The 24161-nt window shown below is 37.8% G+C and overlaps 1 protein-coding gene across 2 annotated transcripts in view; it reads left to right on the forward strand.

Annotated features, from left to right (window-relative positions):
* Nucleotides 1-24161, forward strand: part of Dtwd2 (DTW domain containing 2) — a 55460-nt gene that overhangs the window by 25727 nt on the left and 5572 nt on the right. For both annotated transcript variants that reach the window (XM_027400877.2, XM_035439040.1), the window contains one exon: nt 23676-23804. In XM_027400877.2, coding sequence (XP_027256678.1) covers nt 23676-23804 — 129 coding nt within the window. The remainder of the gene's footprint in view (nt 1-23675; nt 23805-24161) is intronic.

The following is a 24161-nucleotide window of genomic DNA, read 5'->3' on the forward strand; positions in this document are numbered from 1 at the left end:
GGAGTGTAGTCATAGGGTATGATGTGTGACTGGCTGTTTTACCCAGGATGGTGTTGTCAAGGTTCATCATGTTCCCTCATAAGACAGGGCTTCATTCTTCTTCATGGCTGACTCATATTTCACTGTACCTATATATGAAGGAAACTGTCTTTCTTCTTCCCTGTATAGTAGTATTCTTTGGAGAATTTTCTCTGTTGTGGCTTTGCGTGTATCTTGCTCAACTTTTAAACATAATACTACTGGGTATAGCCTTTTTGGTTCATAGCTAATTTGCTTTCTGATGTGGAAATATTTCACTTCCTGTTTTCTGGCCTTTTAGAATTGCTGATGTAAGGTCTGGTTATTGTGGTATTATTGCCTTTGTATGTGACTTGACAGTTTTCTCATACTGTGTTTAGCATTGTTTCTTTGTATTTTTAACATCTTGATTATGATATATCATGGAAAGTTCCAGTTATGTCTATTTGTGGTTCTTCTATATTTTGATGTGTACTTTTTTCTCTAGATTTTGCAATTTTTCTGCCATAATTTCATTAAATAGGCTGTGTATTTCTTTAAACTTTACCTCTGTTCCTTCTTTTATCCCACAAATTCTTAGGTCTGGACTCTTGAATATATACCAGACTTCCTGGAAATATTGGTTGTTATAAGTAATATTGCTCATGTATGAATGTGTATGTATATATATATATATATATATATATATATATATGTGTGTGTGTGTGTGTGTGTGTGTGTATACATATATATGTATATTCCATACATACATGAGCAAAATTAGTTAAAACAGCCAATATTTCCAAAAAGTCTGGAATACATTCAAGAGTATATACTTCCCCCACCACATACATGATTGTATTATTTTCCCAGCTTTGTTTCCCACCCTTAAAGTTGATTCTGCATAGTCTTTTCTGTTGGTGCTTTCTGATGTAGTTTTTATTTGATTTACCATTTCTTTCATTGCCGGCATTTCTGTTTGGTTCGTTTTCATTGTTTCAGTTTTCTCAATGGAATTTTTCTTCCACATTTTGATCTTTTTAACTCTAATTTGCTATTTCATTCAATTTGAAGATGGTTTCATCAAGATTTTGGGTAGATTTCTTTAGTTTGTGAATGTTTTTGTTTGAATCTTCAATGTGGTCATTATATTGTTTTGTTTGTTTTTGAGTAGGACTATGAATTCTTTCTTAGACATTCCAGCTATCTCAGCAATTTTTGGCTTCCAGTATGAGGGAATTGGGCGGTTGGAGATAGGCTGTGGTAGGTACTTGTGTCATATTCTTTTTGGAGATGTTTTGAGTATCTGTGGAGTAAATTTATCTTACATTTTAACTTTTTCTTTCAACTCTCTTTGTTTTGTTTCCTGTGAGCCCTTCTAGAGGGATGTATTCACTTACATTTTATTTCCTGAAGCTACTTATGGTGTGGTTGTAGTAGTGTTCCTCACTCTTGTTCTTTGCATGTTGAGCTGTTGTGGGTCTTGGTTTTGATTGTCTTCTACTGTAAGAGGCTTCTGTGATGAGTGTTGAAAGATGTACCTATGTATGGGTATAGCAATAAGTTAGGAATTATTTTAATGTTATGTCCATTTGGCAGAATAATAGTAGGTTTTCCCATGTAGGTGGAATTACTTTCTTTTCTTAAAATAGTAGTATATTGCAAATTAAAGTGTGAACCTTTTTTACTGCCTGCTACTTAACAATATGACAGTCATGAACTTAAGTCATGTCTATTTTACTTCTGATTTTTATTTATTTTTTTTTTTTTTTTGGTTTTTCGAGACAGGGTTTCTCTGTATAGCTTTGGAGCCTGTCCTGGCACTCTTTCTGGAGACCAGGCCGGCCTCAAACTCAGAGATCCACCTGCCTCTGCCTCCCAAGTGCTGGGATTAAAGGCATGCGCCACCAATGCCCAGCTTTATTTCTGATTTTAAAGGATGTATGAGTGTAAATAATGGAAAGTGATAGTAATGTTTAAAATTGGCATTTCTGCACATTACCTTTAGATCATTTATATTGTGGGTATGAATGATGTTTGGGGGTGTTAATTACATGAATATTTACTAATATGGAGCTATGGCTGGCTTCCTGGGAGGAACCTTCCTCAGTTATCCTGTGACATTTGTTTTCTTCTGTATTTATTTATTTTTTCTTTGAATAGAAAGAAGATTGTTTTACATGTCAATCCCGGTTCCCTCTCCCTCCCCTCGTCCCCTACAACCCTTCTCTCCTTGACTAAAACCCTACCTATCATATATCCTTTCTGCTCCCCCGGAGGGTGAGGCCTTACATAGGGTATCATTGGAGTATATCTTGTCCTTTGGGATAGGGCCTAGGCCCACCCCCATGTGTCTTGGCTCAGGGAGTATCCCTCTATGTGGAATGGGCTCCCAAAGTCTGCACCTATCCTAGGAAGAACTACTACAGGAGGTCCCGTAGGTTTCCTCACTGAAACCCATGTTCCTGGGGTCTGGATAAGTCCCATGCTGGTATCCCAGCTATCAGTCTGGGGACCAAGACCTCCCCGAAGTTAGCTGTTTCTGTGGGTTTCACCAGCCTGGTCTGGACCCCTTTGCTCATCACTCATCCTTCTCTGCAACTGGATTCCACTTCAGTTCAGTGAATAGTTGTGGGTGTCTGCTTCTACATCCACCAGCTGCCGAATGAGGGCTATTGGGTGGCAATCTAATTATCAGGGTTAGGGCATTTAAGGTAGCCTCTCCTTTGTTGCTTAGATTGTTAGCTGGTGTCATCTTTGTAGATGTCCAGACATTTCCCTTGTACCTGATTTCTCTGTAACCCTAAAATGTCTCCCTCTATTATGGTATCTCCATTCTTGTTTTTTGCAATTCTTCCTCCAACTCAACCTTTCTGCTTGCTCATGTCTTCCTCTCCCTTCCTCTTCTCCCCTTCTTATTCTCCTAGCTCCCTCCCCCTTCTTTCCGTGCTCCCAATTTGCTCAGGAGATCTTGACCCTTTCCCCTTCTCCAGGGGACCATGTATGTCTCTCTTGTTTACTAGCTTTTCTGGCAGTGTGGATTGTAGGCTGGTAATCCTTTACTCTATGTCTAAAATACACATATGAGTGAGTACATACCATGTTTGTCGTTTTGTGATTGGGTTACCTCACCCAGAATGGTTTCTTCTAGTTCCATCCATTTTCCTGCAAATTTCAAGATTCTGTTTTTTTTTTTTTTTTTTTTCCTGCTGAGTAGTAATCCATTGTGTAAATGTACCACATTTTCTCTATCCATTCTTTAAATGAGGGGCATCTAGGCTGCTTCAGGTTCTGGCTATTACCAATAGTGCTGCTATGAACATTGTTGAACAGATGTCCTTGCTGTATGAATGGGCTTCTTTTGGGTATATGCCTAGGAGTGGAATTGCTGGATCTTGTGGTAGACTGATTCCCATTTTCTTGAGGAGTTGCCATACTGATTTCCAAATTGACTGTACAAGTTGTCACTCCCACCAGCAGTGGAGGAGTGTTTCCCTTTCTCCACATTCTCTCCAGGATAAACTGTCATTGGTGTTTTTGATTTTAGCCATTCTGACAGGAGTAAGATGGTCTCTCAGAGTTGTTTTGATTTGCATTTCCCTGATGGCTAAGGATGTTGAACACTTTGTTAGGTGTCTTTCAGCCATTTTAGATTCCTCTATTGAGATTTGTCTATTTAGTTCTGTATGCCACATTTTAATTGGATTATTTGGTGTTTTGGAGACTAGCTTCTTGAGTTCTTTGTATATTTTGGAGATCAGCCCTCTGTCAGATGTGGGGTGGGTGAATATTTTTTTCCCAGTCTGTGGGCTGCTGTTTTGTCTTGCTGACTGTGTCCTTTGCCTTATAGAAGCTTCTCAGTTTCAGGAGGTCCCATTTATCAATTGTTGATCTCAGTGTCTGTGCTACTGGTGTTATGTTCAAGAAGTGGGCTTCTGTACCAATTAATTCAAGGGTATTTCCCCCTTTGGCTTCTAATAGGTTCAGTGTGGCTGGATTTATGTTGAGGTCTTTGATCTATTTGGACTTAAGTTTTGTGCATGGCGATAGACTTGGATCTATCTGCAGGCTTCTACATGCCAGCATTCAGTTATGCCAGCACCATTTGTTGAAGATGCTTTCTTTATTCCATCATATAAATTTAGCTTGTTTGTAAAAACTGACGTGGTCCTAGATGTGTGGGTTAATATCAGGGTTTTCAACTCTATTCCATTGGTCTACCTGTCTATTTTTGTGCCAATACCAAGCTGTTTTCAGGACTATAGCTCTGTAATAGAGCTTGAAGTCAGGGATGGTGATGCCTCCAGAAGTTCTTTTATTGTACAGGGTTGTTTTGGCTATCCTGGGACTTTCGATTTTTCCATATAAAGTTGAGAATTGTTCTTTCAAGGTCTGTGAAGAATTGTGTTGGGATTTTGATGGGGATTGCATTGAATCTGTAGATTGCTTTTGGCAAGATTGCCATTTTTACAATGTTGATCCTACCTATCCAAGAGCATGGGAGATCTTTCTATTTTGTGGTATCTTCTTTAATTTCTTTCTTTAGAGACTTAAAATTCTTACAGTACTACAGGTCTTTCACTTTTTTGGCTAGTGTTACCCCAAGGTATTTTATCTTGTTTGTGGCAATTGTAAAGGGTGATGCTTCTCTGATTTCTTTCTCCACCAGTGTGTCATCAGTATATAGTTGGGTTACAGATTTTTTTTTTTTTTGAGTTAATCTTGTATCCTGCCACTTTGATGAAGGTGTTTATCAGCTATAGGAGTTCCCTTGTAGAGTTTTTCTGGTCACTTATGTAGACTATCGTATCATATGCAAATAATGAAAGTTTGACTTCTTCCTTTCCAATTTGTATCTCCTTGATCTCCTTTTGTTGTCTTATTGTTCTAGTTAGAACTACTTCAAGTACAATATTGAAGAGATATGGAGAGAGTGGACAGCCTTGTCTTGTCTCCCATTTTAGAGGAATTGCATTGAGTTTCTCTCCATTTAATTTGATGTTGGCTGTCGGCTTGCTATGTATTGCTTTTGTTATGTTAAGATATGTTCCTGTTATCCGTGATTTCTCCAAGACCTATCATGAAGGGGTGTTGGGTTTTGTCAAAGGCTTTTTCGGCATCTAGTGAGATGATCATGTGATTTTTTTTCCCTCAGTCTCTTTATATGGTGGATTACATTGATAGATTTTCATATGTTGAACCATCCTTGCATCCCTAGGATGAAGCCTATTTGATCATAGTGGATGATTTCTCCGATATGTTCTTGGATTTGCCAGTATTTTATTAAGTTTTTTTGCATCAATATTCATGAGCGATATTGGTCTGTAGTTCTCTTTCTTAGTTGTGTCTTTGTGTGGCTTGGGTATCAAGGTTATTGAAGCCTCATAAAAAGAGTTGGTAATGACCCTTCTGCTTCTATTGTGTGGAATACTTTGAGGAGAATTGGTATTAGCTGTTCCTTGAATTTCTGGTAGAATTCTGCTCTGAAGCCATCTGGCCCTGGGCTTTTTTTGGTTGTGAGACTTCTGATGACTGCTTCTATTTCATTAGGGTTTATTGGTCTATTTAAGTTGCTTATCTGTTCTTGATTTAATTTTGGTAAGTGGAATCTGTCCAGAAAATTGTCCATTTCCTTTAGATTTTTGAATTTTGAGGAATACAGGTTTTCAAAATATGACCAGATGATCCTCTGGGTTTCTTCAGTGTCTGTTTTTATGTCCCCCTTTTCAGTTCTGATTTTATTAATTTAAATGTGCACTCTGCTGTTTGGTAAGTTTGGATAAAGGTTTGTCTATCTTGTTGATTTTTCTGGAGGAACTAACTCTTCATTATATTGATTCTTTGTATTGTTCTCCTAGTTTCCACTTTATTGATTTCAATTTGATTATTTCCTGACATCTGCTCCTCCAGGGTGTATTGGCTTCCTTGTGTTCTAAAGCTTTCAGGTGTGCTGTTAATTCTCTAGTGTGATTATTCTCCTGTTTCTTCATGTGGGCACTTAGCACTATGAACTTTCCTCTTAGCACTGCTTTCAAAGTGTCCCATAAGTTTGGGTATGTTGTGTCCGTATTCTCATTGAATTCTAGGAAATCTTTAATTTCTTTTTTTATTTCTTCCTTGACCCAGGACTTGTGCAATTGGGTGTTACTTAATTTCCATAAGTTTGTAGGTTTTCTGTAGTTTGTGTTGTTGTTGAATTCAAACTTTAAAGCATGGTGGTCTGATAAGATATAGGGACTTACTTCATTTTTTTTGTACCTGTTGAGGTTTGCTATGTTTCCAAGTATGTGGTGGATTTTAGAGAAGGTGCCATGTGGTGCTGAGAAGAAGGTAAATTGTTTTGTATTTGGATGGAATGTTCTATAGATATCTGTTAAGCCCAATTGGGCCATAACTTCTATTAATTCCTTTGTTTATTTGTTAAGTTTCTGTCTGGTGTTACTGTCTAATGGTGAGAGTGGGGTGTTGAAGTCTCCCACTATAAGTGTATGAGGTTTTATGTGTGATTTGAGTTTTAGTAATGTTTCTTTTACAAATGTGGATGCCTTTGTATTTGGGGCATAAATGTTCAGAATTGAGACTTCATCCTGATGGATTTCTCTTGTGATGAGTAGGAAGTGACCGCCTTCATCTCTTTTGATTGATTTTAGTTTAAATTCCAATTTGTTGGATATTAGGATTGCTATCCCCGCTTGTTTCTTGGGTCCATTTGATTGGAAAATCTTTCCCCAACCTTTAATTCTTAGGTACTGTCTGTCTTTAAAGTTGAGGTGTGTTTCTTGTATGTAGCAGTAGGATGCATTCTGTCTTCTTATCCATTGTGCTAATCTGTGTCTTTTTATGGCAATTTAAGACCATTAATATTGACGGATATTAATGACCATTAATTGTTCATTCTTGTTTGTTTCTGATTTGGTAATGGTGGCAAAATTATGTTTGTGATTCTATCCCTTTTTCCTTTTGGCTTTTGGTAAAGTGGGATTATTTATTGCCTATACTTTTCTGGTTGTAGTTAATTTCCTTGGGTAGCAGTTTTCCTTCCAGAACTGTCTGTAGGGCTGGATTGGTGATATGTATTGTTTGAATATGGTTTTGTCATGGAATATCTTGTTTTCTCCATTTAAATTGATTGAAAGCTTTGCTAGGCATAGTAGTCTGGGCTAGCATCCGTGGTCTCTTAGTGTAGGTAGAATATCTATCCAGGACCTTCTGGCTTTCAGAGTTTCCATGGAAAAGTCAGGTGTAATTTTGATAGGTTTTCCTTTATATGTTACTTGACCTTTTTCCTTTGCTGCTCTTAAAATTCTTTCTTTATTCTGTATGTTTGGTGTTTTGATTATTATGTGTCGAGGAGACATTTTTTTGGTTCAGTCTATTTGGTGTTCTGTAGGCTTCTTGTACTTTCATTGGCATGTCCTTTAGGTTGGGAAAGTTTTCTTCTATGATTTTGTTGAATATGTTTTCTGCGCCTTTGAGTTGGATTTCTTCACCTCCTTCTATACCTGTTATTCTTAGGTTTGGTCTTTTCACGGTATCCCATATTTCCTGGATATTTTGTGTTAGGAATCTGTTGGACTTAAGATTTTCTTTGGCTGATGAGTCTATTTCTCCTCGTATATCTTCAATTCCTGAGATTCGCTCTTCCATCTCTTGTATTCTGTTGGTTATGCTTGCATCTGTAGTTCCGATCATTTACCCAGCTTTTCTATTTCCAGCATTCCCTCAGATTGTGCTTTCTTGATTGTCTCTATTTCAGTTTTTAGGTCTTGAACTGTTTCCCTGAGAGATTTGTTGATATCTTGTATTTTTTTGGTTTGTTTTTTTCTTCCATTTCTTTAAGCGATTTTCTCATTTCCTCTTTGAGGTCCTCTATCATTTTCCTGAAGATGTTTTTAAGGTCATTCTCTTCTGCTTCATCTGCATTGTGATGTTCAGGTCTTGCTGGTGTGTGGTTCCTAGTCTCCAGTGGTGTCATATTGGGTTTTCTGTTGTTTAATGTGCTTTTACATTGTCCTTTTCTCATCCTTTCTTCTGGTGGATGTAGCAGGAGTCTCTTCCTGTCCTGGAGGTTTTGGGACCAAGGTTCCCCTCTGGCCGATGCAAACAGTTCCAATTCTCTGATTTCTGTCCTCTTCTTGTGGATGGGGGTGGGACTGTTACCTGGGCCTTGGCAGTCTCTGGGTGTGTTGGATCCCGCCTCCGAGTTTGGATCCCGTGAGCAAACCCCCCCTCCCCCCCCATCAGGTGTCCCTGAGCAGGGCTGCAGAAGCAGAACCGGAAACAGCCCCTGGGTCAGTGGATGGAGGCGGAACTGTTACCTGGACCTTGGCAGTTTTCTGGGTGTTGGATCTTGCTGCCGAGTTCGTTTCTGGTGAGCAGACCCCTGGTGTCAGGTGTCCCTGTGATATATTTTTTAGCACTTTTCTGGATTCTTTTTGTTTTTGTTTTTGTTTTGTTTTGTTTTGAGTCTTTGAGTTTCTTTGTATAGTCTTGGCTGTCCTAGAACTAGCTCTGTAGTTCAGGCTGTCCTCATACTCATAGAGATTGGCCTGCCTCTGCATGCAAGAATGCTGGGATTAAAGGTGTATGCTAACACTGCCCTGCTTGGATTTTTTTTTTTGGTGTGTGTGTGTGTGTGTGTGTGTGTGTGTGTGTGTGTGTGTGTGTGTGTATTTATGTTTTTACTTTTGTGTTTACATCCTGAGTACTGTTTCCCGTCCCTCCCCTCCTCTCCTCTCATTCCTCCTATCCCCCCCCCCCTCCAATCCACTCCTCCTCTGTTTCTCTTCAGAAAAAGGCAGGCCTCCCATGAATATCAGCCAGCCATGGCATATCAGATTGTAGTGACACTAGGCACCTCCTCTTGTATTAATGTTGGGACAAGGTAAATGAGTAGAAGGAAAGGGTCCTGGAAGCAAGTAATAGAGTCCCAGACAGCAGCTTTTGTTCCTTTTTTCTTTAACTTTTTTGTTTTGATTCTTTGTGGATTTCACATCATGCATTCAAATCCCACTTATCTCCTCATCCCCTTATCCTCCTTATCCTCCTCTGCCCTTGCATCCTCCCCCCTAAACAACCAATTTAAAAGAAAACCCCAAACTCAAACAAAACAAAGAAAAAGAAAACAAAACAAAAATAAAAACAAACAAAAAAACCAAGAATCTTATTTTGGAGGTGTGGTCCGTTGAGACAGAGTTTACCCTTTATTCCTTTATTTTTATTTGCAAGTGGTCACTGGTCTGGCTGCTATACCACTGATAATGGGCTCTCACTGGGGGCTCCTACTGGATATCCTGTTGTTGCCCTGTGTCATGGAGATACATGTTTTGGATTCGTAGGTTTGTCCCCTACACATCCTCCAACAGTTCATAGATTGGGTACATGTAGAGGTGGGCCAATTCATAGCCCTGGTTCTGGACCTGGGTGGTATCTGGGTTGGTAAGCTCGCTAGCTTTTCCTCATCTTCCCTACCCAGATGAGCTCTCCAGCACTGCCTGGGCTAGCTCACCCAATGTAGCATGCAGCAAGGAGTATGGCCAGTACTCCTGCTCTTGGGCCTTCAGGTCTCCTCACTCATATCACCAGCCTAGTATAGACAGACTCTGAAGTGAGGTTATTAGTTGTTACTGTAATGGAGATTTATAATGAAAAGGAGCAAGCTGAACACCAGGAAGTGGAATGGAGCTACCTGTGTTCAAGGAGATAAACAGATTAAGAAATGGATTGAAGCTAGTGATCTCAGGGCAAGATCCCACAAGTTTCCAATTTGTAAAAAGGAATTAAAGAAAAACTTAAAGCCAGGTGTGGTGGTGCATGCCTTTAATACCAGCACTTGGAAGGCAGAGACTGATGGGTCTCTGAGTTTAAGGTCACCCTGGTCTGCAGAGCAAATTCAAGGAAAGCCAAGCATAGTCAGCAAAGGAATCCATTGAAAACAGAAAGCTGGTGAAGATGTAATTGAACATGGCGTGCCATGTTTCAGCCCCAGCAAACAGAAGAACATGGCAGCTTTGGCCATGTGGTTTTGGGTTTAGAGTTAAGGATAGAAGAAAGGGGTTATAGAATTTGCCTCCACACTAAGGAAAGCTGCTGAGACCAGGGATATGTCAGGGGTGTCTCTGGATAGAGACCTAGAGAGAGGCCATTGTATGAAGCTGTGAAGTTGAAGCCTGGATTGCCTTGGAGACCCCAAGATGTTCACATGTCAGAGGTATGGGATATCTGCCAAGGAAAGCTGCTAACAGGAAGTGAAATCAACCCAAGAGAAAGAAGTATGTTGCAGTCTACAAAGCCAAAAGGAGTTGGAGATCTGGAGAGTGTTTTGACATCAGACATGGAGATTCAGTTTGTAGTTTTCTCAGTTGGTTTTCAATTCTTTCTTTGGTCCAGTATTTCCTCACTATACTCCCTTCCCTAAGTTTTGGAATTGTAATGTGCCATTATATGTAGGAAGTATGTGGTCTGCTTTTTGACTTTTATTTTATAGGGGATTACAGTTAAGAGATTTCATGAATCCCAGAAGAGACTTTGAATTTGGACTTTCAGACATAGTAGAGACTGTGATAGACTATGGGGACTTTTGATATTATACTAAATGCATTTTGCATTATGGTATTGTTACAAGCTTACGGGGCCAGAGAGTGGAATGTGGTACTTTGAAAGAAAATGGCGGGAATGGGGTTGGGATAATAGAAGTTAAACTTGAAGACATTTAATCTGGGCTTGGCTCTACCTTTTAAATGCTCTTTAAGAAAATAAGAAAAAAATCTGTATTAACAGTCCAATTGGCAGTTTATGTTGGTTGTGTTATTTTAATTTCATTAAATTTATAATCATTAAATTATTTTTATGTTATATAGCATCATTTGGGTAATTACAATTATATTTTGTTTTGTAATTGTGTTTTCTACAGTCATTTAATTTATATTAATTTATTGTTCACTGTGTTGCTTTTGTGTTTCAGTCACAAAACACCTGACCTAAACAAGGGCAAAAAGATTTATTCCAGGTCCTTGGTTGCCTGGATTTATTGCTGTGGGCCTGGTAGGCTGAGCATCTTGATGGCAGGTGTGTGGAAAAGACTGGCTGTTACGAAATTAATTGTGTAACCTGTAGTCATCTCCTCAGTCATGCATTGTGTAGCTCGTCGAGCTGCTCCTCATGTCCACATACTTCTTACAATTTTCTATCTTCTTTTCCCACCTATGATTAATCCCATCATCTATGGTGCCAAGACCAGGCAGATTCGTGATCATGTGCTTAGCCTGTTCCATAGAAAGGATTCGTGTATGTATAGTTCTTTTCTAAGTCTGGTACTAAATGGATGGTGTGTTGGATAGAGAGAGAAACCCATATGATAACTGCAGGATTCCACTTGGCAATTCATCAGTCTAAGAACTCCTTGACATCCAGTTATTCACTGATCTGTAAGTCAAATTAGATGAGGTGTGCACCCATATCAGGAGCTGGACCAGCCCATTTTCATAGGGGCTTTACATGATTAAGGAAGACAAACTTTCAGAGTGGATATTGTTATCCACATGAAAGATAGAAGGCATACTGGCTAAGATTGGCTCATATATATGCGATTTTGTTCATCCAGAGTATTAATGAATATAGGAATATGGTCCAAGAATGGTCATGTGAGGAGAATTCTGAGTGCTTGTGAAAGAACTCTAAGAAACCAAGACAGGAGTCTTGTGACCTCAGTTTCTTTCTTTTTTTTTTGTGTGTGTTTTTCTTTTTTTTTTTCTTTTAATTTTTATTTTATTTTATTAGTTCAAATTAGGAACAAGCTTGCTTCAGATGTCAATCCCTTCTCCCTCTCCCTCTCCCTCCCCAACATCCCACCTGCCCCTAGCCATCCCTGCTCCACTCTCCAGGCAGTGTAAGGCCCTCAAAAGGGGCTCCTCAAAGTCTACCACATCATCCTGGGCCTGGCCTAGGCCCTTCCCCATGTGTCCAGGTGACCTCAGTTTCTTAAAAAATACAAAATTGTTCTTGGATTGTGCTTTCATGCTCCTCCAAGGTATAGCAGATAGGAGTGAGTTTACTTCAGATTATTCATTACAACTGCCTATCGTTATTTGTTTATATGCCTGTATGGAAAAACATGTTTTCCAAAAAAAGACACGTGCTGCCTGTCTGCTACGTGAGCCTTGCCTGCTACATGTGGCTTGCCCTGGTGATTGGATATCTTACTCATGTGACCCCTCTTAACTCTTAAATTGTCTGATGTTTAGAATAAAGTTCACTATTGCATGAGAAAAAAAAGAAATTAATTGTGTAATATTTTATTAGTAGTATGAAAATAGCTTATATCAAGGTTTACCTAGGAGACTACAACTAAGAATTAATTTTCAAACATTAATTTTGCTCTGAGGTTTTCTGTAGTGGTGCATATTTTAAAAAGAATATGACTTACTGCTTTTTAATTTGATGCTGGTTACTGTGAAATGCTTTTAATTTTCTATAGGAGTGTAAGAAATGCTGTTTTGTGCCACATATGTTGTTCTTTCCAATGACTGTGTTAGTCGACCTGTTCGCCCGTTGCTGCGTATGCAGAGAGCATGTGACACAACAGGACTGAGAATGCTCAGAAACATGCACAGAGCTTCCCCTGACATAAGTGGTGCACTGTGCTCTGACTGCTAGTTCACAGTGTGCTAACTAACAGACATGCACCAGTTTTCCTCGGGGACTCTGAGATTGTGGTATGTGTGAGGCAGATGGTGTGTACATGATTGGCCTCCATCAAGACCTGTGGACACTGCATCTCTAGGATGCTTCCCCTGCAACCAATACTACACACACTTACAATTCACTGATGGAGGATTTAATTGTGGCTTGTGCTATTATTATTATTATCACTGGGAGAGGTCTCCAGAAATTTCATGTGTGCTTTCATGGGGACCAGGCCTTGTGGGTCTTTTTGTTGCTTTTACTTTGGTTTCTTTTGCTTTAATAATTCTTAGTCATAACTTTGACTGTGGGTTTTATTTTTATTTGTTTGTTTATTTTTTTTCCATGTCAAGTCCCTGAATCTTGGAAAGGTTGTGGGGACCCTTTGAACACTGCACAGTAGACTTCACTGAAACTGTATCTCAAAGCACCAGCTGTTTTACAGTATCTCTCAATCCAGTCACAATTCATTATGCTGTTGACAGAGCTCACATTGATATTTTCATCACATGGTTGGCCTGGACTAGAAGGTCAGGATAGCTTCTACAAAAGCTGGCATAGTGGCAGGGGTGGCTGGAAGATGGACTGCTGGCTGGAATGCATGCCTGTATCATTTATAATATTAGCACCTTAAATGCCAATTAAAAAATCAGATTACCCTGACTAGACAGATCATTTATACATGTATTTTATGTCCTGGATTACCTTGTATTTTTATTATTAGGAAGAAAAATCATAGTACTGAATTCTCTATATTCACATGTATATATGTTATATGTAAGCTGGTTATTGTAAGCAAGAACACAATGAAATCACCGAACTGGACCACCCTGTGGGTAGAAAGGTTTACTAGTGGATCACACTGCCAGGCTGTCTCTCAGCAGTGAGGTGGGGGTTAGAGAGAACAGTGAAATGGTGGAAAAGCAAGCACTCAGCAGGGTTGTGATCTTTGAGCTAATACAGGCTGTTCAGATTAACTGGGAACTCAATGCCCTTGCCTGAGGCAGTTGACCTTTGGAAGTGGGTAAGGGTGGTGGTGGTTTTTCTGATAAATAGGAACCTACCTTTAGGCTTCTATTTCCTCAATAGCAATCCCTTTAACCTGGTCAGAGATGTCTCTGTTTAGAACACGGCCTTTTAGGGGGTCCTATTTGGACCTAATAATAATTTTTTTTTATTTCTTTCCCAACTATCTTTTTCAAATCTTTAGGAACATCTTTTCATTCTTTGAATGATTCTGTGTTCATGTTATTTATATCTTTGGTTGTCTTATTAATATATAACATTCTCTCCTGGCTCTGGTGTTGCTAAGATATGCAATGTTCTGATTACACACTCATTATAGAGTATCTATTTTATTTTTTAAAACCTCAACCTTTCAGATTAATTTTTTATTTGGAAATAAAAACCATAACTTTTGTTTTCAAGAATAACTATGAAGAAAAGAATTCTTTTAGAAGTATAGAAAATATATAGGTTGTTATTACTAAAAATTACCTTTACTGAAATGGAAACATTTCCAACATGTGATGAGCAATATTTCTTGTTTTCTCAATCATTTGTAGCTCCTGGGAATCCTTATAGCCTTCCCTTTGAATACCATGGAGAATCTTCAAGTCTTATACACATTATAGGTTTAATTTGATCTTTCCATGTATAAATTTGGTGCTTCTATGTGATTATTGATTTGTTTATATTTAATACTTGTATTTGTATCTTAGTCATTTATAATGAAATTCATTATAATTTCATTCATTTATAATGAAATGACAACTTTATGGAGGTATTACTTTGTTAGAAAATAATTTTGCATAAATTTTATTTCGGTCTTTAAATTTTGAGGAGGTGTAAATACATATTACTAATAATTTCATAGCATTATAAATTGAAACTCTGGAAACTTAAGCTTGAGAAAGGAAGAAACTGGAATGAGACTAAGGGTCTTCTGATTTCAGATCTCTCTGCTGCTCCTAATCTTTCCTAGGTACCTCTTTGGTTTTTAGGGACAGCTAAGTGTCCATCTCTGTTCTGACATTAAATTTGTTTTGTTTGTTTCTTTTCCATCTTTTACTTTGTGTTAGTTGAGGCAGCAGGATACTCTATACTTGACTTGCATTGGAGTTTGAATGATCTTAGCTTTGTATTTAGAGATCTGGGGTAAACCCGAATGGGGGAATCTTTGTTCCTTCATTTGTAATACACTGTCTGGATGAATTAATTTTAGCCCTGAATTCTGAGTTCACAGTCTGCTTACATCACTGGGACCCCTAGACTCTGCCTTAAGTCACTAGTGTTTTAGGTCACAGTACTCCAATCACTTGTTCTAGAAGTAGCACAATAAACTGACTCCCTCTAACTCTTCTTACCTGTCCTGGTCACTAGCTAGAGTGGCTTTTGGCTGACCATTCTTTTGGTGCCACTGAAGATCTTGTAATAAGTTTTGGTCACCTGCTTTGGGTGCAACCGTATAGGCATACACATTCATTTTCCCCCTTTCTTTTCCTCATTAGTGTATATTTCCATTGAGATTCAGTCTCTTTTCATCTATATCCGCCAGTTCATTATGATAATCCTAAACTATTAATTAGATACAGAATTGTTTGTACATAATGTTTTCATTCATATTCTCTGTACTATCCTTGTTTAAATGATACTGATAATTTAGAATCTCTTGAGTTAGTGGGAGTGGCTCAGACCTGCCAGTCATTTCCAGATAAATGGCAAGTTAAGTTAGGCTATGCCGATTATTATTCAGAATTAGAACATAGATTGAAATAAAGAAAGAGGTGGTTGGGGATTTAGCTCAGTGATAAGTGCCTAGCAAGCACAAGGGCCTGTGTTTGGTCCTCACCTCTGGGGAAAAAAAAAAGAAAAGAAAGAAAGAAAAAGTGTTTCAGATTGGGCTTTGAGAAACTGAAGTTCTTCATGTAGGGGAGAGCATACACTATAAAGGACACTGAATGTGCAGCCTGATGGCTAGAAGGAAAACCAGGAGAATCAGGTGTCTTGACAGCAGAGCAATATCATTTTTTTTATTTTTGGTACAAGTGCTGTTTGGCCAATGACTATCTCAGTCTTAATTATCATAAATCTATGTATTTTATAAGACTTATCTTATTGGACACCTTCCGCTAGCATCCTCATCCCTGGGATCGCATGGTGGCTCAAAGCAGAGAGCAGGAGGAAGAGTGAAGGGGAAAGGGAGTCTCCCTGCCTTGTCACTTCCTGCCTGGATCACCACTTCTTTACTACATTTCCCAGAATCCTCCTTGGCTCCTAGTCCTGTCTAACTTACTACCTCATTTGCCAAACAGTACTTTATTCAACAATCAATAAGATGAACATACACAGAAGTACATTCCCCATCATCTCCTCTTTTCTGTCTAAATAAAAAGGATAACTTATCTTTTATAATAACTGAAGAAAACTATAACTATCTGTCTTCAACTCTATCAAAGACCACAGAAGGATAATATATAAACTCCAGAATGGACAGAGACATCTTGCTACCTGGACAGTCACCCAAAGTTCCTCTGTAACATTGGGGCATCCATCTTTAGCCCATAGGCCACAGTGTGTCTGGCACACTTTTCCATTTCAACAGGAACCCTTCAGTACTGTCTTGTTTTGTAAGTTTAGCAGTCACTTTCTTGTGGGTCCTGCATATCCAGTTTATACAGCAACAAATAGTCCAGGCAAGAGCAGTTTCTTACTCAAATGTCTAATCTTGCCATGTTGAAAGCAAACATCATAACGAGTTTCTTCGATGCCCATCCTCCTTTCTGACGTAATTGGTGTGCCAGGAACAGTTGTGTCTCACTGCCAAGAAAAACCCTAAACCATTTAAGTGCTGTATATTCTGTCGGTCTTTGAAAGGCTTGACGAATACCTATCCATCTCAAATACATCTCTGTATATCTAGAAAACCTAACTAACCTAATTATAAGTTCTGACTATTGTAGGTGACTATATAACCTGTATTTAATTATGCATCTCATTTTAAAAGATCTGTATAAACACAATACCTAAACAAGAGGAGACATATACATATCACAAAATTGACCTTAAAGTTGTATCAATAAATGAAAATCCATACCAATGCAAAGTATTCATTCCTATATCCTATTTCCCCCCCTTTTTTTTCCTTTAAAAAGAGATTGACTATGCTCAGTTTTAGTGACATGACAGTTTTTGGGGTGTTAAGAGCAGTTTTAATGGAGTGCAGAGATGAAACCCAGACAATCTGATTTATGGGGCAGTTGGACAGGAGCTAACATAGAATCCTGATATGAACAGTTTGGAAAGAAAAGGGAGGAAGTAGAAGCTGATAGAATTGTGAGACCAGGGGAGGGTGTGTGTGTATAACTTATTTTCTTCAAATAGGTGGGGCTTAAGTTTGTTTTTAAGTCAGTGTGAACGATTTAGTTCAAAGAGATCAAAGTTGTTGCTCAGAGTGGTTTCCTCCCAGATGATGATTGAGAAGCTAATTTTTAAAAAAAAAAATGGTGCCAGGTACCACAAGAGTAACAGAACAGTGCTGTTTTCTGGGATTTTGTTTTTTACTTTGTTTTTGTTTTTTTAAATGGAGTGTGCTGGATGTCTCTACAATTTTGTTCAAATGACTGCAGAACCTGGAAAAGCTGTTGCTGCTATTGATGTATAACATACTGCTATTATTGGTCTTTTTATATAAATATATATATATATATACACACATATACACACACACACACACACACACACACATATATATATATATATATACATACATACATATATAATATTTGAATTTTTGGAAACTTTAGCTGTGTTGTCAACTTTGGAAAAAGTATCCCAGTTTACCATGTTGAGTTGGCATTGTACAGAAATTAACAGCCATATTGGTCTAGAAATGTTGAACTTAATTGTTTTCCATTTGTACAGGGGTAACGCACTGTATTAAATATGTAAGGTCTTATCTACATGGGTTTGATTACAAAAACTAATAAAGTATTCTCTAAATAAAAAAATAAAAGAGATCAAAGTAAGAAAAGTAATTTTCAATCGCATGATCATTTGTTTCTCTGGGTAGAAAGGATGAATGAGGGTTTTTCTTTTTACAAGTCTTTTGGATCACATGCTTTCATTTTTTTTTTTCCTGAGTAAATAAGTAACTAAAAGTGGACTTTGTTTCTTATTTAACTTTTTCTTGGTTTTAGTCATTTTAACTGTAGTAGCTTGTGCCTCATTGTGGTTTAATTTGCATTTGTGCCCCTCTTATGATCACTGATGCCAAGCATCACTTTATGTTTCGCCATTTGAATTTCTTCAAGTGTCTGTCCTTCCCTTGGGGGATAATTTTTATTATTGAGATGCAAGACTTATAAATAGATCTACAAAGTCCCTGTTAGATTTATGTATCACAAATATTTATTTCAGTCTCACCCCTGCTTTGCATTTATTTAATATTGATTTTGAATAACATGTTTTTAATTTTAATGAAGGCCAGTTTGCTCCATTATTAAGGTTTATATTATGACAATGTATTTTTATTAATACTGAGCTAGATTGTTTTGTTTTCTTGCTTATATAAAATTTGTGGATAATTTTTGTATATATCTTTGTATATATACATGGTGTGTCACTGTGTGTCTATAGAAGTAACAGGACAATTTGTGGGAGTTGGTTTTTTTCTCTCTATCATGTCCTGGGGTCCTGTGGATCTGACAGGTTATCAAGCTTGGCAGCAAGTGTCATTCATTACTTAGTAGGCCATCTTGTCAGTCTCATTTTGTTTATTAAATATTAGTGCCTTGATCCCATGTATTTTGTGAATTGTGGTCATACCTGAAAGGGTCTAATATTGTGGCTGGCTTGATATTTGTTTTTAATCAACTGTAACTTTTAGAGAGCCATATTATTTTCTGATGATGCATAAGCCTCTGTGTACTTACATTTTTGGAGGAATACATTATTCAGAAATGTTTTGCATAACCACAATGAAAATAAGCTGTGTGCAGCAGTGTATGCATTGTAGACTTCCATGCAACAGCTGTCACAGTTGGCAAAGTCATCCTAGAGAAGTCTGTATTAAATTGGTCCAGTGGACACAATTAATTCAGAAAAAGGAGCTATTGCATGACAGGCATGGTTGGCACAGTTAGACAGCTGGTATGATTATGTACTTCAATTATGAGGTATGGTGAATAAAACTGTTTATGAAAAGATGAGGCGTGTATAGTATGAACAGATGGCTAAGAATACTTAACTTTCTAAGAATACCTTGCCATATTACTAGTAATTTAAAAAAGTTTTTTTTGTATAATTTGAGAAATATACTGAATACAAATGAAAGAAATCTAGATAAACTGATTCAGAATAAAAATGACATTAAAATGTATTTCATTGCTTTTAGAAATTACTAATGGATTTCATTGTTGGTTATAATTGTCTTTGCATTTCATAACCTTCATACTGTTTATTGTAAGATACAACACTTTAAAACATTTTGCTTTTGAAGCCCATAAGTTTTCCTTTCAGAGCACACACGCACGCACGCACGCACATTCATATATGCATATGCACAAATGAAGCCTGTATAAGCTATGACATTTCATGTACTTTTTACTGGTTCTTAGCTACTTTTTAGTATGCTCTGAGGCTATTAAAAGTTCTTGCTAAGTGTGTATGTCCCAAATCAATTTAAAAGCAACTCTTGCTTTTCAGATTTATTGAACCAAACGCAGATAGGTCATATTCTGTAATATATGGGAAAAATAAAAAATTACCATTTCCATTTTTTAAAGGTTTAGTCTGAATCTGTGAGATAAAATTAAATCCTTTATGTCTTGTCAGTGTTGTAGCATCTGTTTTAAAGTGATCAGTATTTCTATCCTGGATTGAAGGTAGTGAAGGAATGTTTGTTCTTAAGTTCAGATTCAGATCCAAATGTATTTTAGAAATGTATTTCGTCAAGAATGGATGTGTGTTAAGCTTTTGAGATGAATAGTTTGAGGATTGAAGGGAATATATTTAAATTTCCATTAGCACTGTAGGGAAGTCATAGATCTTGGAGGAGAACCTACAACCATCACTTTGCACAGTCCCTATCTACATTCTAAATATTTGTCCTTAAACTAACAGATGAGTGTAGTTTTCACTCTTCATTAAGGAAACTTCTCATTGCAGCAGATGGAGACCATTATAGTAAACCACAGCCCATCAAAATGCAGAGTTGTGGAGCCTGGTCCCAACTGGTATGCTTGTAATGTAATGATCCCTAAGACTCAGGGATCATTGCAGAAATGGGAGTGGAAAGATAGTAGGAGCCAGAGGAATAGGAAAAGGATGACATCAATGGACATTCCAAAGTGGGCAGGGGGTGAATGGGGGGGCAGTATCATGAGATCTCAAACCTACACAAAGAACTATAGGCAACTAAGGAATACTGAGAGTGGGAGACTGGAAAAGAAAGTTTCCCCAGGGAAGAGCCCACCAATTGGTTATCCAATACCAAGTGGTCAGCCCTGAAAACATGAGTGTGTGTATAACTATATGAATTGAACAGGTTGTATTTATATATTTAGGAACACACACACACACACACACACACACACACACACACACACACACACACACACACACACACACAGAGCAATAACAAAAGAAATAGAAGCCATGAATTTGAAAGAGAGCAAGGAAGGTACAACACACATGGGAGGATTTGGAGGGAGGAAAGGCAAGGGGAAAGTGATATTGTTATTTCACGAAATAAAAGAAAATGATTAAATTTTCATTAGCAATCTAGTAGTCAGTTGTCACTGAGTGATTGTTTCAAACACCATATATGTAGAATAAAAATATACCAGAGTAAAATGGACTTGATATCCAAAAAGAGGGCTATACTGTATTTGTGAGATTAGCAAAGGAAACAACACATTTTGGAACCTAGCAACTAATAGGGACATTTTAATTTGTTTATTTTATTGTTTATTATTATTTTTTGACAGGGTTTGACTGTGTGTCTTGGCTGTCCTGGAACTCACTCCATAGACCAGGCTGTCCGCACATTCACAAAGATCTACCTGCCTCTGCATCTCAAGTGCTGGATTAAAGGCGTGTGCCACCACTGCCCAGCAATGGGGACATTTTTATTAGTGAGTCTTATAACCACTTGGGATACAGCATTGTTCAGTTTTTATAATGCATCTGCTAGAAATGGAGAATGAGGTATATGCTTCTTCTTAGCAGTGGAAATTGAGTGCCAACTGAACAGCTCTCATTACCAAATGAAGCTCCCAGTACCAGGAGTATTTAATTGAGTTGTTGGCTAAAGGGGCCCCAAACAACCTAGTATATTGCCAAGGCATTGGTTGCTCTCCAAAAGCTGATGATAGGGCCCTATTGCTGAAGACAACACCTACACAACTCATTAGACATTGGGAAGTCAAGTTGGTTCCTACCTAGAACCTTCACACCTACAGAATAATGTTTATCATACTGAGAGGTACTCTGCACACTACCAACAGAGAAAGGTAAAGGCCAACCTAGCTACAAAACCTGTCGCCTACAAGAATGACCTGCCGCAAGATATATTGGTGCAATGGTGGCATAAAGCTTATGGGCAAAATCAGTATCTCATTGGATTGAAGGTCTATCTTAGGAGATGGAACCCTTCCTTACAGTGCTCAGGTGGCCAAGAATATGAGACTAGATAGGTCAAGGACCAAAGGAAAACCAAATACCACTGTTCTGCTAAAGGAATATAACAATAAAATGACTCCTAATGACATTCTACTATACTCATAGATTATAGTATACTGAGACAGAATATACAAGGCCTACAGGAGTCTGCACTAGGTAGGGGTCCAGCACCAAGAGAAGTAGTCTTAAGCCCCCAGTGCTAACCCAGAAGCTAACTCCAAATGATAATCATTCACAAATGAATGCAACTTATTTTGAATAATATTTGTAAACACAGAACATTTACATGAAAATTCACAATGCAGGATTTCCCCCCAAACTGAGAGGTTAAAAGTTTATATATGGAAGTCCTCAAAAACATGTAAATATTGTAACATCCTCTTTCAGAAAAGAAATTCTGAATCATATAAATGAAAAACTCAGTTCCCTGCATTTTCTTACGATTTTCTAAATGATGCTATATAGTTAAAAAATATCAAGATACCTGAATAGGTTCATATTTAATTTATTTTTTTCCACAGAGTTTTGCTAGTGTGAAGTTTTAATTTAGTCAAAGAAGTAACATATTTATTTTTATTTATTTTTTACTGTTTTTCAATACTCCCAACACACGCATGCACACACACACACACACACACACACACACACACACACACACACACGAGAAAGAGAGAGAGACAGAGAGAGAGAGAGAGAGAGAGAGAGAGAGAGAGAGAGAGAGAGAGAGAGAGAGTTTAAATCTTTGTTCTGCATATGGGAGAAAACATGATGTATTTGTCTTTCTAAGACCCCCCCCTTATTTTTGCTTAACATAATGATTTTCATTTGCATCTGTTTTTCCTGCAAATGTCATGATTCCATTTTTCTTTAGAGCTGGATAAAATTTCATTGTATGTATGTACCACATTTTAAGTGTGCAGCAAGTCCTTTATTTTGCATTGAAATTCATAGTTTTTTTTCCTTATATACCATATACTGACTATGGTTTCCCCTCCCTCTACTCTTCCCATTTCCTCCCCATTTTCTCTCCCATTCAAGTCTATCCCCTTTCTGTCTCATTAGAAAACAGTCAGGCTTCTAAGGGATAATAATAAAATATAATAAGATAAAACAAAAACACATTGGGTTAGGAAAAAACAAACAGAAGGAAAAGAGCCCAAGAAAAGAGACAAGAAAACACATAGACACAGAGATCTACTCATTCACACACTCAATAATCCTGTAAAAACACTTACATGAAAACCATAATATATACACAGAGGACCTCTGGGGTAAAAAGAGAGAAAAATATAAATAAAATAAAAATTATATTTTAAAACAAAACAAAAGACTCTGCCATGATATTATTAGATAACTAACCTCCAAAGATGCCATGGAATTCATTTTCTATTGGCAATCTACTACTGGACATATGGCCTCCACTTAGGAGCAGTTTTTTCTCCTGGTGAGACTCCCTTGGAGAAAATTAAATTTTCATTTGCAAATAGTTACCAATTGGAGATAGCCTCTGGGTTAGCATTATGGGGCCACATGTCCACTTCTTTCAACCCTAGCATCCTAACTGGTGCAGACTCATGCAGGCCCTGTGCACGCTGCCTCAGTCTGTAAGTTCATATGTACATGGATCCTGTGATTAGAGGACTTTGTTTCCGTGGTGTTCTTCATCCCCTGTGGCTCTTAACACTCTTTCTGCCTCTTCCGTGGTTCCCTGAGCTCTTAGGGGAGGGATTCAATGGAGACATCTTGTTTAGGGCTGTGTGTTCTGAGGTATCACACTCATTGGCTCTGGGCCTCCATATTTTGATATAATGGTGTTAGCTTTTTGGGAGGAAGATAAAGGGAAGGCAATACTCAGGATTGAGGTGGGGGCATCCTGTATGCCCTGCAAGGGCCCTAACACTGAACTGTATCCCCAGCCTCTTGTTAATTTTTTTGTTTGTTTTTATTTTAAGCTATTCAATTGGGTCATTTGAGCATTTTGTCAAGTACCATTTTGCTATTCTTATGTCTTCTTTTGTGAAGTGTGTATTCACTATTGTCCTCATTGGAGGGTGTTACTGGTGTCATTTGGGGTATATAGAAATCTGAATGTATTCTGCTGGGTATCTTTTCTTTGCCAAATATCTTTTTGTAGCTTGACTCTTGCTTCTGCTACCCAGTAATAACAACTAAAGGATATGTGCAAAGATGCTGATGTATGTAATATTTCTAAACTTGCAATTTTAGGAGGAAGGTGAGTAGTATTTAAAGTGTATTTTTCATAATTTTAAAAATATGATGAAAATTGCATTTTATTACTTTGTTTTTGGTTTCAGGTGGAGTTAAAAACTAACATTTGTAGTCAATATGTAATTCGGATGCAACCAACTAGCAGATGCCTTTCTACCTTAGAATGTGCTGCTGCTGCGCTTTCCATCTTGGAGAAAAATAACAACATACAAGAGGTAAATGGAAGTCATAGTATTTTTAAAGTTGGGTTGGATTTTATTGAGAAAATTTAGATGTGCATAACTTGTAAATTGTGTAAGTTAAGTGACAAGTGGAGTATGTCTGCAGTAGATATTTATGGACTTTCATAATCTTCTTCCTATCTGGTATTTTACTGTGTTGGTTTATCATTCCAGATTGCATTATTTAAATATTCCCTCTAAGCTGTGCAAATAGCTTTTTTTTTTTTTTTTTTTTTTTTTTTTTTTTTTTTTTTTTTTTTTTTTCGAGACAGGGTTTCTCTGTGTAGCTTTGGGCCTATCCTGGCACTGGCTCTGGAGACCAGGCTGGCCTCGAACTCACAGAGATCCGCC

This window comes from Cricetulus griseus, chromosome 2 (genome assembly GCF_003668045.3).
Source record: "Cricetulus griseus strain 17A/GY chromosome 2, alternate assembly CriGri-PICRH-1.0, whole genome shotgun sequence".
Classification (NCBI taxonomy): Eukaryota; Metazoa; Chordata; class Mammalia; order Rodentia; family Cricetidae; genus Cricetulus; species Cricetulus griseus.